This window comes from Pelecanus crispus, chromosome 13 (assembly GCF_030463565.1).
Source record: "Pelecanus crispus isolate bPelCri1 chromosome 13, bPelCri1.pri, whole genome shotgun sequence".
NCBI lineage: Eukaryota > Metazoa > Chordata > Aves > Pelecaniformes > Pelecanidae > Pelecanus > Pelecanus crispus.
The window spans coordinates 3,767,609-3,786,885 of record NC_134655.1 but is presented as its reverse complement, the minus strand read 5'-3'; the positions used below and the strand labels follow the sequence as shown (position 1 = coordinate 3,786,885).

General features: G+C 41.4%; 1 protein-coding gene across 1 annotated transcript in view; it reads right to left on the bottom strand.

Annotated features, from left to right (window-relative positions):
• Positions 1–19,277, bottom strand: part of TRPC5 (transient receptor potential cation channel subfamily C member 5) — a 67,894-nt gene that overhangs the window by 29,050 nt on the left and 19,567 nt on the right. Inside the window, exons 3-4 of the mRNA XM_009484407.1 lie at positions 4,597–4,933; positions 1,180–1,319 (exon numbers count right to left, since the gene is read on the bottom strand). Of these exons, the coding sequence (XP_009482682.1) occupies positions 1,180–1,319; positions 4,597–4,933 (477 nt within the window). The remainder of the gene's footprint in view (positions 1–1,179; positions 1,320–4,596; positions 4,934–19,277) is intronic.

Here is a 19,277-nt window from a genome sequence, read left to right as displayed (position 1 = left end):
GCCCCATAGCAGGACTGCTTGCTAAAGTTTTTTATAAAAGCCTTGACATTTTGGAGTCAATGAGCTTTGTGAAATCTGCTCTTTTCCTCCCTGCCCGCATACATACTTGGGTGGGACTGAACAAGGTTGCTTTGGGAAAGTGCTTGTCCTGGTTATTAGGAGCTGGGCTAAAAGAAGTAGTACCCTTCTACCAGGGCAAAACCAACACAGTAGCACAGCAAAATCAGAAAGTGAGTAAGTGGCCAAGGAACAGATTCCAGTTACTTGATTTCCACCTGTGTAATTACACTAACTGTAGTGAAGTTACTGCTGATTCACACCAAGAAAAGAATCAGGCCAAGCGTGCAGCTCCAACTGAAGTCAAAGAACACCAATGCATAAGGAAGTTTGCAGGAGGCCATTTGTGTCTTCTCTGTGTCTTTAAAAAAGAGAGACAGAAGGAAAGTGCTTCAGGCCATCCTCTGGCTTCAAAACGTGCATACGCTAACTTGGAGCATCACAAGTTCGTAAATGTGGAAGGTGCTTTTGAGGATGAGCTCTGATGTGCATTCTCGCCATAAATGGAACACGACAGTGAAGGATCTACACAGTGTTAAAGCTCCAGCATGCTCCTTTGTCATTTCCTTACCTGTAGTTTAAAACTATATCTTGAAGAGAATAAATTTACTCCTTTACATCAGACGGAAGCCTCCTACTAGCAGGCTTGCTTTTCTCAGTACACTTTTCACAAACTTCTGATGAGTAATCTACAGATCTGTAGGACTACAGATTATGAATCTTGGCTGTAGATGTTTTCAGATAACCCTGTTCTTATTTTTCCTTTAGTATTTTATTTTAAAATCATGTTTTCACTATGTCTAGCATTGTTGAAAGAGGTCCAGTGTCAGTATGGAAAACAAAATACATCTTTAGCAACTGAATAGCTACAAAACGGACAGCAAGTGGGGAAACTTCTACCCAATGCCCAAACAATCTACTTTGGTCTTAATCAAAGAGGCAGGATGAGAAGGACGATAATTGTCTAAACAAATTAATAAGCTTTCCAGGTGAATTTTCAAAACTGGACTGCTTGAAAAGCAGCTATTCTCTTTGAGTGTAATTTTGATTTTGACAGTTTCTACCCTGCGTACTACGGTTCTCACAAGCAAGTTACAAATTCTCTCTACCAAGTTACTGTACCTTGACGTAGGCAACAATTTTAAGGGAGATAGTTGCAAGATAGAGGGAGTTCATTGCAAAATCCATCAGATTCCACCAGTCATGTACGTACTCATTGAATCCACCATCCCACATTTCCTTGATTTCTCCCCAGATAAAACCTGTAGAAAGACAGACAGTTCGTTGTCATGACGAGGTATTGTTTGCCATTAAAGCACTGTATATGTCTGATGTAATAAAAGACAATTCTAAATTAACAGCTTGGAAAAAATGTCTCATCCTTCCTGTCTTCTACAAAGTATAACGCTGTTGATTATGAGACATTTTACAACTCTGTGGGGAATGTAGTCTAGAGAGATATGAAAAAGACCTAGGTTTCCTATCCAGGGTGCCAGATATACACACAAGGAGACTGCTTGAAACGTGTTAATTACAACTAGTATGAGTGGACTGGCTCAGATGGGGAATTTGTTCTACATGAATAAACTATCTAGGCAACCCTATTTGGTATAGTTTCTAATAGACTGTCTGCTCTCGTAGAAACTATAAGTAATTCATTGCTCAGTTGGACAGTACTGATTTTTCCTGACTTCTCTGCAGAACATGCGACACTAGTACCAGCTTCTGCGTGCCAGCACATTTCCTCCCTGACCTGGAAATATCACACCGAAGAAGGAAGAAGTGAATTCATTCTCTGTGCTCGGTCACTGTATTTATGCATCTTGCTGCACAAAAAGCCCATAGGGACTATTTGTGAAAAAGGTAGGACTCAGCATGAAAAAGGGCACTGCAGCCTGGCATCGCATCTCTCAGCAATGACTCACCTAATGTCAAATATGGCTATGGGTTTTGCAAGGTGAATATTTGTTCCTGAGGATACGGCCAGAGCCCATCATCTCAACTCTGAAATGCCTTCTGGTAATAATTTTTGGCACTTCACTATACCTCCTTGCAACTGGAGGGGTGAGGGGCAGCTTCTGAAGTTCATTACCAGACTGCTAACTCACCTGGCATACAATTCCAATTTTAAGTAACAACTTACACATCCTTTATTGTAGAACTGTTTAAGTATTATTGAGACCCTAAGTTCCATTAAAAAGCAAATGGCAGCTAGGCTCCTTCATCACCTACATGCTTCCAAGAATGTTTTTACAGCCCCCAGATATTTTGAATTATCCAGTTTACAATATTATCCTTGAATAAAGACCTGAAACATGTGTGAAAAGAAAAACAAACCAACAAAATACACCTCCAGGTGCATTACCAATACAGTTACCCAAATTGCTACCCATACCTAACCACAGGATACTGCAGTGGTCACTGAAATGCTACTTGCAACTCACGTTTTAGGACCTGAAAGTTCAATCTGAAGAGCAGATAATGTTGAAATGAACTGCTGCAAACATCTAAATACCAATCTTAGCTCTTCAGCTGCCAGCCAGCAGGTCAATGGTCAGGCAAGCATAATGTCAAGGCCAATAAGGTAATTTTATTACGGCTGCCTCCAAATCTTTGCATGCACACAAAACCAAAAAATAAAATAAATCAATGGAGAGGAGCCTGTTGAAGAACTCATACACTGTATTTATAGTGAGTTATCATTGCTGGTTACTATAGTTACAGCAATGGTGTGTGTGCCTGTTTTCTCTCTCCTTTTATAGTGGAAGATATTTCTTAAATAACAACCTTTAATCTGGTGAAACTGTTCTAATTTCTCCATTTAATAAACAGTCCCACAATATCCCTATTTATCCAAAACAAAGGAACTCAAAAAGAAGAGCAGACAGCTGTAAGAGGGGATTTTGAAAGGGTTTTTTTAATGGATTATCCTTCTTTCATCTGCAAATCAATTTTGCTGAAACGCTTACCATTTCCCTCAAGTTTAACCATGAAGTTAAGGATAAAGTGAAGAGACTGCCTAAGCTCAGAAAAGACAGTTAACCTTCTCATTCTGAAGTTTCTACCAACACATGCATTTCAATGCCATAAATTAGTTTAATAAGATAATGAGGCTTGAGTTACCATTTGTAAGTTGTGGTAGAGCTATGCAAGGAGCAAAGTGCCCTGGGTCACGATGGAAAGTAATTTGTGAATGTTTGCCACTCTGACTTTCTTTCCTCGTTTTCCATCAGCAATTTTAGGTTTGGCACAGGGAACAGCTGGGTTCGTTCAGCACAGAACCAGCCTGATCCGCAGCCACCACAGAAATGAGGAGCTGGGGCCCCATGTCACCGGGAGAGGAGCCAGCAGGCAGAGGAAAGCAGAGGCGGACCCGTGAGAAGCACTGAGGAGCCTTAAGTGGAGCTCGGAGATTGAGGTTTATGAGAGGTGTCCTCACAAAGCCTCAGTGTGCCTTTCAGGCCAGGGACCCCTACTAGAGAGTTGCAATTCACCATTACCTCTGGGGTTTTGCACTGAAATGGCCTGGGCTGTATGGACGGAGGCTGGAGAAGAGCTAGAAAGGTGGAAACCATTGCCTGTGAGCAGGCCTCCTAGTAACAAACCAGCTCACAGCGGTGCTACATGTTAATGGCACAGAAAGGGAGACGGGAGCTTAATTAGAGGAGAGATCATGCTTCTAATGGAGTCCACAGGTTTTCACTTGCTGTTGTGTTGGAGCTCAGTTTGAAAGAGTAAATACTTCTCTCTCATCCAAAATATATCCAACTATGCTTCTCTGTTCTTCTCCCTCAGTGGCTCTATCCGCTTTCTCCCATCCCATCTCACTACCTCCCCCGTACATCCTGTCCTCAGGAACAGACGACTCCTTTTCTTCACAGTTGTGGTAGCCCGAGACAGACCAGAATAAGAGCCTCATGTTTAACCTTCTGATAATAAATACTCCCTCCTTCTCCTGCTTATACTAGAGGTCTCGATATTGATTTGGTCAGTGTTTATCAGCACAGAGGCATAAGGCAGAAATGAGATTTATCTTCCCTTTTCTGCCTTCCTGTAGGCTATTTGGGAGTCTGGGAGCCCAGGAATAAACAGGCCTGGTACCTGCACACTGGCTCCGGGAGCAGATCAGTGACAAGGCGAAAGAAGAGGCAGGCTTGTGGCGCTGCCTCCTGCCACGTACCAGCCAGCAGAACTCAGCCAGCATGAGAAGTGACACTTATTAGCATGACCCAGAAGCTAATTCCTAACCCGTTCCTCACACAGAGCATGGGGGAAGCGGGGAGGGAGCTGTGTCTGCTGCAGTTTACTCAGGGTCATGTCTAAAGGCATGTCAGATGGCAATATGAACATCAGAAAAGCCTTAGGCCAACAGGATCTGTTGTTCCAGAAGGAGCCCAGCTGTTTTATGCAGTTACTGAATCAGGCTGCCAAATCTCTTTACATGCTGATGATGCTGAGATCAGGAATGAGTCTCCACACAGTTGCCATGGGTGCGAGTCAGGCGACTGTGGCTCAGGCATTTTTGTGTTTCTGATTTACCTAGAACCCAGGGCAGGATCATCCACTCCACGATGGTGGGAGGAGGTCCCTGCATGTGAAGGTCAGTCCTGACGATGTGCTGCGATGCCAGCAGGAGCATGAAGAGGAAGGTTAGGTAAGAGCCGGTGTGGCAGATAAACTTTATAAATGGCTTTTTAATGAACAGTCCCAGCCTGCTCTTCGGTGCAATCAGATATGCCACGGATAGCACAGGAAATAGCAGTCCAATGGTGACACAGGTCAAGAGTTTTACTGCCCAGTGTTTCCGCCTCCATCCTGGAAAACCATCGTACCAAAGTGTCGCTAGTAGCTGCTGGCAGTTTGGCTGAGCAACAAACTGAGGAGGGAAAAAGAAAAGAAAGATTATTACTGACTGGTACTTCATGTGCACTCCCCCTCACATATATGTTAGAGCCCACACAGACCTTCGTATTTGGGGCTGGCTATGGGGTGGAAAAGCATATTTTGGAGACAGAGGGAAGAAAGGAGGGAGATTTCGCTCTTATTTTTGTACATAGGATTTAAGATTTCTTCTATGAGGTCTTTCCTATTTGAAGCACCCTTATGTAGATCAGTCGCTCACCACACATGAATCCTCGTGCAAGTGTGATACAACAAAAATTACTACGAGCTTTTTTTCTTCTCATGTGTTTCTCTTTCAGCACGTTTCTTTTCAGAATGTTTGAGGTTTCGACTGTCTCAAACAAATCACTGTCAGCATCTTTAAGAAGTGACTAAAAGATGAGACAGGAGGGAAAAGGTGTAAAGCTCTGAGAGAGTGTGTGTGAGAGAGAGAGGGAGAGAGAACGTCTCCAGAAGTGTGTGGGGTGCTGCACGTGGTTTCATGCAAGGAGGCCAGCATATGTGTGTGTGGGATGGAACAGGCATGAGACAGCATGCAGTAATGTAAAGTTCAGCCAGGTGACATCTGTTGGGAAGCAGGACAGCGAATTTGTAAACGTGCTTCACTATTAAGGAAGAGAGCGGTAGTAAAATGTAAGAGATTAAGCAGAGGCAAAAAGAAACCTTTGATCACAGTACCAAAAGTGACATTTGAAAGTTTACTTTCACTCTGTAAAAAATAGCATTACGATGGTGATTTATTGCGTCTCAGTGACTCCATACCAGCCATGCTCCGCTTGCAACTACTTCAGACTGTTTTAATACCTAACAGCTCTTGGAACTTCACACTCAAGCCAAACTATGTCTGGCCCATGCCAGAAGACTTTATGTTCCCGATTATACCTGGACAGCCCCATGGTTTTTAAAACTTTTCAGACCCAGAGCTAATTAGAGATGTCTGCAAGACCAAGACAACTGTGTTTTTCTTTACATATTTGATTTCTAATCCATCTTAATGAAGTTATACTTCTGATTGACTAAATTCAGATTTCTCACCGGACTCTGCAGGTTCAAAAGAAAATCTCAGCGATTGCTCTGAGGTTGCCTGTTTTACTTATTTTGCTGTAATTAAATCAGAAAAACTATCCTAGCATGGATACAGTTAGTGATAAACACACTCCTGTAACAATATAACTACAACTGTGATCTATGATTGGACACAGCTATATCAGAAAGAATCACAATTCCAGTGGACACAATGGTCCTAGCAGCATTTATCGAGGAGAAGAGACCTCTTATAAAGGAGACTCGAAGCGGTGAGTAACCTGGAGATGACAGTACTGTTTATTACACTTGGCTCGTCTATATTTAGAAAGGATCTCTGGGAGGGATGCAGTGCCACCAGGCTCTTCTTCCTCCTCAGGGAAGGTTTTATCAGGCAAAGCACTCTTTCACCACTACAATTTAAACCAGCTCTTGGAAGGACTATGCCGTGGTAGCAAAGGGACCAGGTTCTGAATACAAGAGTCTTACTGTTTTGCCCCCCCGAACTGGTATGATTTTTCGACCCTGGCAGAAGTCCTGCTGTAGACACTACTGCACTCAGTGTAGACATGGCCTGGGGTAATACTGAGTCAGCCATCACATGTGTATTTATGAGACAGCTACAAGGCTCTTCTCATCGTGTTTAAAGGTGCCTAGGACTCCCCGTAGGTCTTAGTCACCAGCAGATCAGATTCGGTGTGAAAGAGACAACTTCTTAAGAAAAGCTTTAACACACACCCATATCTTTTAAATATTCATTCACTGCCAAAACTGCCCAATATTGGGAGGACTTTTTATTGGCAGTTCTCAGAGCGTTCTACACAAGCAGTGCACTATCACTGCCATGTTCAAAATGACTAAACCAAGGTCAAGCGAAAGGAAAAATTATTTGCTTGGTCTGATAAAGTTGTTCATTTCTGTAGGTATTTTTAGATTTTGGGAATATATTTTATATGCTGCAACAGGCTGTTTATACCAGAATCGGACCATTTTTGAACTGGGTAGTTCAAATATATGGACGGACCCAAATTAGTATTGAAAATAAGATCTCCAAGAGGAATATCTGGCATTTATGAAGCTGGATGTTTATGTGTTATTACTATAATAAACATGACTGCTGCATCTAACATACAAGTGACACTGTGCTCCAGAGGGCATCAGAAAAGAGAATCAGAAACATGTTTGATTTGGATTCAACCTACACATGCATGCAGCAGAAACTGCACAATAGTTGATACGGTGATGATCTCCAGAAAAAGCCAAGACCTGTTGTCTGTAATGATCAGAAAATGTTATTGTAAAATTCCAAGTCTGGGGACAGTGATGAAAGAAACAAGTCTACAGAAACTGAAAAAACATCAAGCATCGATTGTCGTTTGGTTGGTTGGTTTTTAATCTGTGATTTCAGAAGGGTCAGCACGTTATGTCGAAAAGCTAGAAGAAACGGAAGGTTACACTGCTATATTTTCTCATTTAAGATCACAAACAGGAGCTGTGACCGGATGTGTTCTGTGGTAATTTACATGGTAATAGATGCTGCTGTTTCTCTGAGATGAGGTATAACTTTTCTTTTTTAGGGGGAAATATATAAACACATTTTCTCTTTATCACATATGATAGAAAGCTCTAAGGGGATAATAAAACTGTTTTTCCCTTGAGTCAAAGTCAGAGTCATTTGAGAAATCAAATTACTATATGTTCCTCTGGTTGCTGTGCAACTTGCAAGCATCTTAAAAGTGCCTCTTCTCTGCCTAATAGCTCATTTCTAAAATCTGCTTTCTGTGTTGTATCTGATGTTAGTTCTTCAAATGGAGAGAAATTCACACATCATGAACGAGCAGCTTTAAAGACCAGCTTGGCAAAAAGGAATGGAAACAGAAAAAGCCATTAAATTTTCCAATCAAGCCCATCGCAACCTCACTGAAAATGGCCTAAGGGAAATTTAAGCACACCACACAAAGAAACTCTCCCTAATGTCACAAACCATCAAATGCTGTCTTTATTAAAGGTAAGGCTAAGCACTTACCAATGTAGGCTTTTACTAACTCATATTAATCCAACTTACTAATCACAGATTTAAAATTAGTAAACACTGCAGCTTAGGCCTCAAGTAGTGCAAGGACTACAGCTGGCTGAAAAACACAATTTCCGGTGTGCAGAAACACTGGAATTCTAAATTATAACAAAGAAGTCAACTAAGCCCTTGGTGCGCTGCCTAGAGAACCAATTGCTTTTCAGTAACTTTGTGTTAACTTGAAAGAATACAGAAACTAGCTACTTCCCTAACTAGTCCTGTGAATGTCGGCCTCGTCTGCTTCTAGGTGTTGTTACCTAGACTAAACCATCAAATTCATTGACTAGACTAAACCATTGAATGCTCAACTCATTAAAGATTGTCTAGGATTCATACTGCTAAATCAATGCACATAAAATATAAAACCATGAAAAAGCTCAGCTTTAGCCCTTTTAGGTGTGAAGTAGCCTGAAACTGTAATAATATTGTGGAGCTTTTGTTATCATCCATAATTTCAAATTTCTTCATAAAATTAAGGAAACAATCTTATTTCTACTTTGCAAACAGACAGAACCACGATCTGGAAAAAGCAAGTTGACTTCTCCAACACTACTTATGCCAAGGCCTTTCCTGAGTACAAGTTCAATTTCCACGTAAGTAGGGTCCCAAATATGTTTTTTCATCTTTTTGCAAAGCCTTTCATTTGCCATAGACAGAAATAGCGCATGTGTATATCACAGTCTTCTATCATTTCACATGAACATACCGTATGTGACAGGATTTGGTATCAGTTAAATTTTCTGCCCAATGAAAAGGAGAGATTGTGATCATTTAAAAAACTGCACATTGTCCCAGTTTTGTAGATAGTCCAGAATCAGAGGCAGACATACTGTACCAGAAGCTCTCTATTTGTTTGAGAAGATGAGCACAGGACTTGCAAACAGTTTATTTCTCCAATACATTACAAGCACGGTATTGAGCATGTTTTTCAAGGACTGCTGCAATATAGGAGCCTCTAATCTCTATTAGAAATGGCAACGCAAGACATCATCCCACAGACATGAAGAATGTTCTGACAGCTGCATTAATGAAAAGAAATGCTTCCAAAAAGGTGGCATTTATACTCAGTTCAACTAATGTATGAACTAAATATTCAGTGCTATGAAGCCTGTGGTAGTGCTGGCATAATGTTGTCCCGGATTGTCCCTACCTGTAGACAAAGCCTGGAGATGCATTTCCAGGGGGAGGTAATCTAAAGAGCAAGTGCCTTCTCCATTACTTGTTGAGCAGAACCTGTCCCCATCTGAAGATACAGTTCCCTTAATGACTAGCAGATAAGATGCAACTCAGAGTACCTTCTTGTGAGGACAATGCCACTGGTGGGCTCAGTCTCCTGGCTTCTGAAAATGCAGCTAAGTATCTTTGCCTTTCCAAGAAGTGAGATCAGCAACTTCAATCATGGTTGGGAAGCACTTTGAGGGTAGAGACTACTGCAATACAAAGTCTTTTCGGTTCTCCCTTTCTTCTTTCAGTCTTGCCAGGGTCTCTGTGTAACGTTTGGCTTGCAGCCGGATTGTGCTATTAGAGAATTTCATTTTCAATGTTCATCATACTCACTGTCACCTGATCCTCTACCAAGGGGAAAACTTTTAAGGGAAAAAAGCAGCTCCTGGATGGAGCATCTTTTTCTTAATATCTAATCTTTACTGATATTTTTATGTCACCTAAATTCTACTTCTCGGGAATTAAATGCTTTCTGCATGCTGTGCCATTAATATAAATATCAAACACAGAAATTATGTTCCACCCCCCCTCCCCTTATCTATGGGGAAATCCCTTATCTCTCACAGTCATAAGTAATTTAGGATCAGACACAGATGGGCTGAGATGTGAATGCCTCAGGGAGCAACTGAAATAGCTCCCTGATAGACATCACAGAGGCTGAGCACAGTATCTCTCTGCATTTATTCTGATTATCGCGAAGGCTGCCAACAGGCTCTTCTGTTTGGAGTTTGCTGGAGTTCTTTTCTGTACTCTTGCTGCGGATGGTGATAGTGAATGCTCTTCATAGATGAATAAGCGCTAATTTGTAACTGCAGAGCCCTGTGTTAATAAGCGGGACAGAGTTCTTCTATCAGTCAGCTATATCAGCTCCCAGTGAGGTTACCACTGAGAGCCAAATGTGACATGGGAGCCATGAAATTAGCTTTAGTTCCCCTGTCTGACACTCATTTCAATAGGTTAGAGCTCACCAACAGCACTGTATCCCACAGCATCTAAAACATGGCAACTGAGTACCTGCAAGGGGTATTATTATATGCTGCTGCCCTCTACAATTAAAGCTATTTTGGCTTTGGAAAGGCAGATTTTCACATGAACTGAGCTAGATTTTGCAGTCTGTGTGACAATCAGGCAACTGCACTGTCTGATGTAGTAGCGTAAATATCTATTTTAGCTAGGTCTGTAACTAACGTAGATTTCCTGTGAATGCAATTCTGTCATGAAAAGGATGAACGCCGTTGCCGTTCTCCACTCAGTAGAAAGCCCTGTCCCACCCTGCAGCGGTACTGCCTTGCACCCTCTCTCTGGCAGATTGAAGGGAGATGTCTCTGAGGACACACGTGTCCCCGCAGTGCTGGCGAGCACAGTGCGGCCAGGCAGGGCTGGCAGCAGCAGGTCTGTGCCCCTCTTCGTCCCAGGTCGCTAGCAGGGGCAGCCTACCCAGGCACGGAACTGCCTACTCCACACACATCAATACCACTGCAGATGGACAGGGGAGAGCACAGCCTTTTGTACTTGAATTTTCAGAATCAACCGGCTAGAATTTCTTTCCTCCCATGAAGATATAGGGAACTCCTACACTGTCAGTCCTACCACAGGCTTGGGTTTATCAATCGATGCCAAATCTTAATGTCTTAACTCCCAAAGCTTAATACACACTGTCCAACAGCCCAAACACACTGTAACACTTGGCACAGTGTCAACAGGCGTATGGATCACACTGTGCAATGAAGTGATGATCCTCTTTACTCTAACTTTGACTTCAGGAACATGAAATGGCATGCAAAGAAATGAACTTTTAAAATCCATCTTCTTCCTGCGCTCCCAAATCCTGCTGATGCTCCCACTCAGAACCAAGTAGCACAATGCACTTCCAGTGCAACAGACAAACCGCTCTGCCGCCATTTCATACCAAGGACAGGATCTTCTGAGGAAGAAAGGAAAAGTGGTTGTTGTATCAGTTTGATTTCTGTTAAAGGAAATTCCAGTGGGCAATACTCAAAGAGCTACATTTCTAAATTAGCCCAAGAGAGAAACTATCTGTGGCCTAATTTGATGTCTGCTGCAGAGAGCCACTAAGCCCTGTGAGATCACATATTCTACATAAGAAATAGCAGGCTCCTCAAGTTTGCAGTGTTGCAAACAGTGAGATGAATAAGAAAATCCTCTTTTGTAGCACATTTTTTTTAAAGTTCCAACTTGTTAATAACTGCAAAGTTATTTACATTCTGCTGCTGAAGTGTGAGTTGCAGAGGGTAAACACTTAATGGTTGTTCACACTGTTAATTAAGTACGTTCTGCAACAGGAAAAAAAGGAAGAAATGAGACAAAAAAGTTGGAGGGGAGGCTCTATAATTCTGGGAAAAGGGACTACAACTCAACATTCCTCATCGGGCACTTCCAAGAGATAATAGTTTTTTCTTAGGAAAATATAGGATGAATATCCTACCAAAAACACAGCTTGCTACTCACATGCCTGTTACTACCAACAGCGAAGCACTGATGCAAATCCAATTGGCAGTCATTCCTGCCATTAAGAAGATCACTAGCTGAGCTGGAAGAGTCCTTCAAGAAAACCAGGTGCTACCCCAATTGCTCAGTCCCTCTGCTGGTTAATAAAACAAACTCCAGATCCTCCACAGATGAACATATGGCCTCAAATTATACAGAATTTTGTCTAATCTGTTCTTAAAATATTTTAAGTGATGATGACACATGAATCTTAACTAAAGGTCTCCTATCCGTAACACATCTCTTGACGGTAGCAGACATGAATTCAGCTTAAGCAGTAGCAACTGGAAATTCACCAGTGATGTGAATGCTGGCAAGTGGCAAGACTGAATAACCTCTAAAAGCCTGCTACAGTTCCATCAAAATTCATAGTTTTCAAAAATTTATGTTGGATCAGTTTAAATATTTAAATGAAAGAGGTCCCGCATATTCTAGGACAAAGGTAGAAGCTCAAAAATCCTGGGTACCTACCCATGGAAGAAGCAATTAACAAAGTATTTAAGCTTGAAATGAAATCCATCTCTACTCAGAGCGTTCAAACATGTGTTTAGCTATAGGTTTGTATCAGCAGGATTTAAGTGCAGGCATAAATCCTGCATTGAATAAAGGCAAGCTGCTGAACGGTGCTTCTGGAGGCCAAGCTCTGTTAGCAAACACCCCGCCAGAACACGGTTTGTCTGGGTCACACCCTGAGCAAGGGTCCAGGCGTAAGCAAAACTTTTCAGCATTTATTTTAGCAGACAGAAGACTACAGTTGATGAATAAATGCCTGTAGGAAGCATTTCAGCAAACGTTCCAGGATACAGTTCTGTTACACAGATTAAGTAGGCATAGACTGGGTTTCCAAAAGCAGAGTGCTGCAGTACAAGCAAGTGCTGAATATGAGCGATAGACCTAAGGCAGATAGACAGTTAATTCACAGCACACTAACTGATTTCCAAGAGCTGAACAGGGGATATCGAACACATCCTACAGAAGCACTGAAGAAACACTCAGGCTAAAAACTGTTTAGAGACAAATCTTGCAGAGTTTCCTAAGTCCTCTTGCAAGCAGCACTTCAAGAGTTACAGATCTTGCAAATGAATACCAGGAGCTCTCACAGGCTTTAGCTGAAGTGGGGAAGGAATTCACTTTTAAATAAAAGGCTAGGTTTATTCTCCCTAGTGAATTTCTAACATTTACATTAAATAAGTGATAAGTAAAGCAAACACAAGAATTTCAAAAGTCATTCACAAGTATTTTTAAATACATACCTACTTTATTTTTCATTTGCTTCCTTGCTAACCTGAGAAATATCTATGCTGAAACTATTTAATTTTGGTATTTCTTTCTATTTTACCTTCTCCTGAAAGAGAAAATTTACTCCAATATCCAGGAAAGAACAGACCAGCATACTGCCAACACTCCTGACATTCTTGGGAACCTCTAGAGGCTACCTCTGCTTCTGAGTAGTATCACCACGGCAGGGTGAGGAGGACATACTCTTTGCTGAAGGATGTTTACTCAGCCAGCTGGGGTTTGTAGAGAAAGAGCAAGAACACAAAAAGCGCAGCCACAGCTTTTAAATGCCATTTTGCACAAGATCTCAGTTTGGGAGGGGGTGTGATTAACCCATCTATCCATCTCACTTTTCTTGCAGTGAAGAACTATGAGGTAACTGTATTCTCAATCATGAGACACCTAAGTGGCTTGTCTGGATGATGAGGGATCTGATGTATATGTAAGAGGTGTAAGGAGAGCAGAATCTCAGTTCTTTTCTCTATAGTTTCATAACACTCTTCAGTAAGCAACAGAAATAAAGCTGAAATTCACAGAAATCAGATCAGTAACAATGGCCACTTCTATATCCAAAAGGGAGAACCCACAGCAATACTTCTTCCAGAGAGTTTATTATTTCAGGGTATCATTCAAAGTGAAGCATGAAATAACATGATATACTCTTCACTACTGATGTAAAGCTGATTCTGAAAGGCACTCTACAGACTTTCAGATGCGGTAAGACTGAACACTTGGCTTATACAATACACAAGGCGTCACTTCTCCTTTCCAGTGTCTGTTGTCTATAGAAAGCAAATCAATCATGTCCTGTACTTTAACTTTGGCTTCCCAAGCCTCTTCCCTTGCTGGCAAGAAGACTGATGGGATACATGAAGTTAAGGGAACTGATGAACTCACTATATCATTCTCGAATGTTCTTAAAACAGTGGCAATCCCTTTAGCTTTCAACATATTTCCTGTCTTTGTCCAAGAGATCATTTAAGTCAGAGGCACGAGGCACCAAAAATGACTTAAAGAATGATCCAGGCATTTACTGCCTGCTACACATTACGCTAACACAAGCAGAGTCCTTGTCCTTGACTGACATACCGGTCTTATGTTGTTTTTTCAAATTTGTGGATGGCAAGATTAGTCAGAGATGATTTTGCTGTCAAAAGATAGTCTTCTGCAGTTCTGTTCTGTGACAGCTGCAATATGTGGCTAACCTTCATCAAGTTGGAACATTTTGGTGTTACGTGAATAATATACCAAATAATACTGTTTCCTCAAAAAAACATTCAAGTCCACTTTGTCAAACTGAGGAACCATCAGTTCTCTGAATATTTCTTCTTCTTCTTCTTCTTCTTCTTCTTCCAAGTTTGGAGAGAAGTTACACTTAAATGCCACCTTGTCCTAATTTTTGTAACACAGTGCAGCTGTATGGATTAAATTTCTATGCTGATTTCCAAAACTGAACAAACAGATCTGGCAACTGCACAAACCCATAGAGCAGGGGCTCCAAGATACGCACCACTCACCCTGCTACCCCACCAGGCAGGAAAGACTGTTTTAAGGGTGCAAATGCAGCTAAGTCCCCTCACCTGTTACCCCAAGTCCAGCCACTGAGACTGTTAATAACAGCTCGGTACCACATGCATGGAAGGTTTTGTAATGTGGGCATCTGCCTGCTGGGATTGAGTCTGAGAAAAGAACAGCTTCATTTAGCATAGGCCATTGTTCACATCAGATGGTAACTCTGCCACATACAATAATGAATGAATGAATGCTGCTGCAAAATGAAAGGTGACATTTGGACATCCAGTGCTTTAGAAATCCCTAAAGTTACATTCAGGTTTGTGGTGTAGGACAGATCTCGCGGTAGCATAACCGCACCGTCCTCACCATCTAATACTGCAAGGGATACAGATGTTCCAGGTCATTAGAAAGGGAAAAAGCTTCCACAAGGAGCAGCTCTGCTTCCTGCATCTAGTCCTAATAAAGATCTCTTCATGACATGGTATGATTTCATTCTAGAAACCTGAAAGGAAAAGCCTGTTTATTAATATTCTGAGCTGTGCAGGCTCACCGAAAAGCTAGCTTTTTATTGTGCCTTTAAAGAGCACAATACAAATATTCAGCCCTGTATCATTATATCTCCAGGCAGTGTGGCAAGAAAACAGACAAAACCATGTGAGAATAACTTCGTGCTGCCTGCAAGCAAAGAAAGATCTGTGGCTACCCATCAAGATACCTGAATGGCTTTCAAAACAGGTAAACAAGGTGCAGTAGATGAGCTTTGATTTTCACAGACCTTGCACTTCATTTTTCATGCATCTCTGTTATTTTTAAAAGCTCTTTTTATACGCTAATGGAAGTGCCCTTAGAAATTCGCCAGGTTTATGCATATTCCCTGGAGAATGATGCTGTGCTTCTAACTGCAGCCACAGAGTTGACAAGAGTCAAGACACAGCTGAAAAATATGTGGCATGGCAGGAATGATTATTTATTCACTCCAGTACTGCATCTCAGGAGGCACTTGTCTATGTAAATGTCTTGGAAAAAAAGAACTAAAACTTTTGAAGCTTCATCCTGAAGAGAAAACAGCAAAGAGCCCTGTTTTTAAATTAGAAAAGCAAACAATTCTACTTCTCTCCTTTCCTGTCATTGATTGAGAGTACAGTGAGCAAGAGAGGCTAAGGTTAAGGTTTCTGAGAAGGAATTTCATGCACCAGTGAAAGTGCTAAGCAATATAGTCATAGGCAAAATACATTTTTTTCTGAGTGCCTTGCATTGTGTTTCTTACAGACATATAAACTAAACCTGCATATCTGCAACTATCAGTACCAGAAAAATGCAAAGCACTAAAATCCCACTACTGTGATGTTGCACTTCATTTTGAAGATGTGAACAACCTCTGATGGAGAGCAGGAAAGCAGGACTAGGCTGAATGTATATTGCTATTCTTGTGGCTTAGCAGAATGGTATACACAAGGAGAAATCTGCCCTTTTAGACCCAATTCACTGCTACATTATGGTTACTTTACATTATTTTGGCAATGTAAAAAACCAAAGTACACAAAAATTATATTTGCATTCAGCCTATCCTCTGATTCTCCAATACAGCGATGCTACACTGTACATACAACTGTGCTTTACGTGACTGGCAAGATCCTAAGAGATTACTTTTCCCCATCTTTTCTTAGAAATGCAAACAAATTAACAAATGAACAGCTAATTTGATGCCAGAACAGCAAAGTGAAGATTGACCCCCAACAGCTGAGCTGTGCCTTTTCTTATTAAGTCTTCAGCACCTTTCTCCTTCCAAAAATAGACATGAAGAAAAGAATTTGAAAAGTAATAATATGAAGACAAATGCCATATACTACAGAGCATTTATGAAAAGCCTACTTGTCTCTTAGACCATGAGTTCCCATGATCCTATGAAAATAACTTCTTTTGAAAGTGGACTGAGAAAACTGACATGTCTGTGCTGGATCTAACTCATCACAGAATCATAGAATCATGTTTTGCAGTGTACTAGAGCTGTCCTCATTTTTTTGTAATATTTTGTGACTGCCATGCAAACAGCGATCACGACTATTAAATCCTTTCCTATCTTCTGAAGAAATGATCAAGGCCCTTTTGTATTTGGAAACTGAGGACACAACCATTCTACACTTCAGATGAGATGGAGACAGAGCTTGTGAACGTTGCACAGTATGGTTTTAACATTTACTACCATAAAATACACTACAATTACCCCAACCGTAACCCTAACCTAATTACTCTTCCGATTCTCTCCCCTATCCCACCGGGTAGGAGTGAGCAAGCAGTGGTGTGGGGCTGAGCTGCCGGCTGGGGTTAAACCACGACAAGGTAGGACTGAACTGAAGTGGTTTCCCTCGCTAATCCAGCCCTCGTCCAGGTTGCTCACTGTGAAGACTGAGGCACTCAGGCCAGATCGAAAGATGAAGTTGTGTGTACCATGAGTATGTTTACTGGATGCAGCACAGGGAACAGCAATTTGTGTCTGTGGCAGGGCTGATTGCTAATTGTTTGTTAAAACTTAATGTACAAGATCAGATTTTTCTCCAGTAGCTAGGTGCCAAAAGATGCAGCTAATTCCACAGTGGAATTTCAAAATGCCTCAGCAAGGTAAGTGTCTAATCTCCTACAGGATTTAGGCACTTAACGAGATTATACTCTGTTTAAAAACTTACTGCCTACTTACCTGCATGTTTAGCAGCCTAACTAGCTTTAAAAAGCTTTCCTCCAAGGGCCCAGTTTGGAACAAGAACTGCCCATAGATGTCTAGCTTTTCTCATCAGGATATTTTTCAGTCCTGTATGTTCACTGCCGGAGATCATGAACCTGCACTAGAAATCTGAATGTTGTTATTTTTCCGTACCTGGAACAAACCAGCACCTACTCTTCAGTATGGGAGTGTAATGGTGGGGTGGGGGGAAGGCACGGTGGGTTCATCTGAAATGCCTTGGAGAGAAGAACACTGAATAATGTGTCTGGTGCAGAGTACTCTTGAATTCCCAGATCACTTATGCTGGTACAAAGAAAAAGTAACTTTAAGACCTACTCACTACACAAAACACACACTACTGCCCCTCCATCCAAAGGCAATGATCTCTTTACCTATTTCCTCTAAACAATTTTGCTAGAAAGAATCTTGAACATATCTGCCCGATTAAGCTGAAATGGAATCATTTCATATTTTGGGGGAAATTTTGAGGTTTATTTCACTCAAAAAGAAAAAAGCGGCAGGAAATTTGTCTAGCAATTAGTCCAAAATCAGTGTGAGATTACACATTCTTTATGCTGAATATAACAACTGTGGTAACAATTTACAACCCCAGAAAATAACTGAGGCCCACTTTGGATTTTCATCTTAGGCTACTAGAGATTTGATTTGTAACTTTGTCAACATTAAGATATAAAAAGCTTCTCCATCCAATCCAATCCCATATAATGTTAAGACATAAAAAGCTTCAGCAGAACAAGAAGATCTACTTTTAAAAAGTCTGCTGTTTCTCTCCACAGAACTGTCTTTCACAAAACCAAACTTGTTTCTATTTTCCTTCCTGCCCCCCACAAAAATTCTCTCAGTCTGATCTCTTCAGTCATGATTAAAAGGCATTTCTCAGTGTCTCCCTGACAAATGTTCCTACACATTTTTTTCAGAAGTTGGCAACGACGTTTTTATCTTGCTTGGTGTTTTGTATTGGACTAATTATCATGATAAGAAAACCACTGCAATATTTTGTTGCATACAAACACCGTCCAGCAGGATGCATCAGGTATTTGTGAATAACCAGGTAGGATGAGGGGATTCAGTAGTGCTGTTTTCCCAAACTCATTCATTCTGTCCCTGCCCACCAGTATTCTACCTGGAAATAGGACTGACTTTAGCTGGCAACACAGAGCGTATTTGCTATCATTTATATGCTGGAATTGTCATGAATATGTCACAAAACATGGAATTTGTCCATACGCTTGGAATTCAGTCAAATAAGCCCCCAAAAAAGAGAGAAAAATTTTCAAGCAAGCAAGCAAAGATTAAAAATTTGTTACTTTAAAATAAAAGAGCTTCAGGACTGCTCAGCACTACATTTCAAATACAGTGAGCTCCTTCAGACTTGCAGTTTCTTAATGTGAACGCAAGATAAGGGTAGCCGCCGATTTATGCTTGGATGTCAATAGTGAGCCTGAACTGTGACAAGAGATGGAAATCAGCAGTGATCTACACACAGCAGTGCCAGTGGTACCCTGGCTGCTGAAGGGTGTACGTGGGTACAGCGTCTGTGGCTATCAGACCAGTGAAAAAACCAGAAGCAGAGTTTCTGGCCCTTCTTAGATTCAAGGAACATTTGACCTGTGTTACCCTTCTCCAAACTAAATCTTCACTGCTTGTTCGTGTCCCTAAAGCACTTATAGTGTTACCTAACCCTGTCAGCTAGAGTGAAAAACACAACCTGACATGAAGCCAGTGAGCCTTGCTGACACTTCACTGGAGTAGCCCAGTAAGAGCAGTAAGTGACCACATGCTAGATCCCAGAAAGCTTGAGGCTTCAGCTCCAGCTTGTTGCATCAAGTGGCTGGTACTCAGGAGGTGTAACAAACCAAAGGGAAGAAAGGAAAATCTGCATCTTTCACTTCTTGACTATTGTACCTCAGATGACATGAGCAGCCATTAAGGGAGGTGGAATGTATCATATCAGGT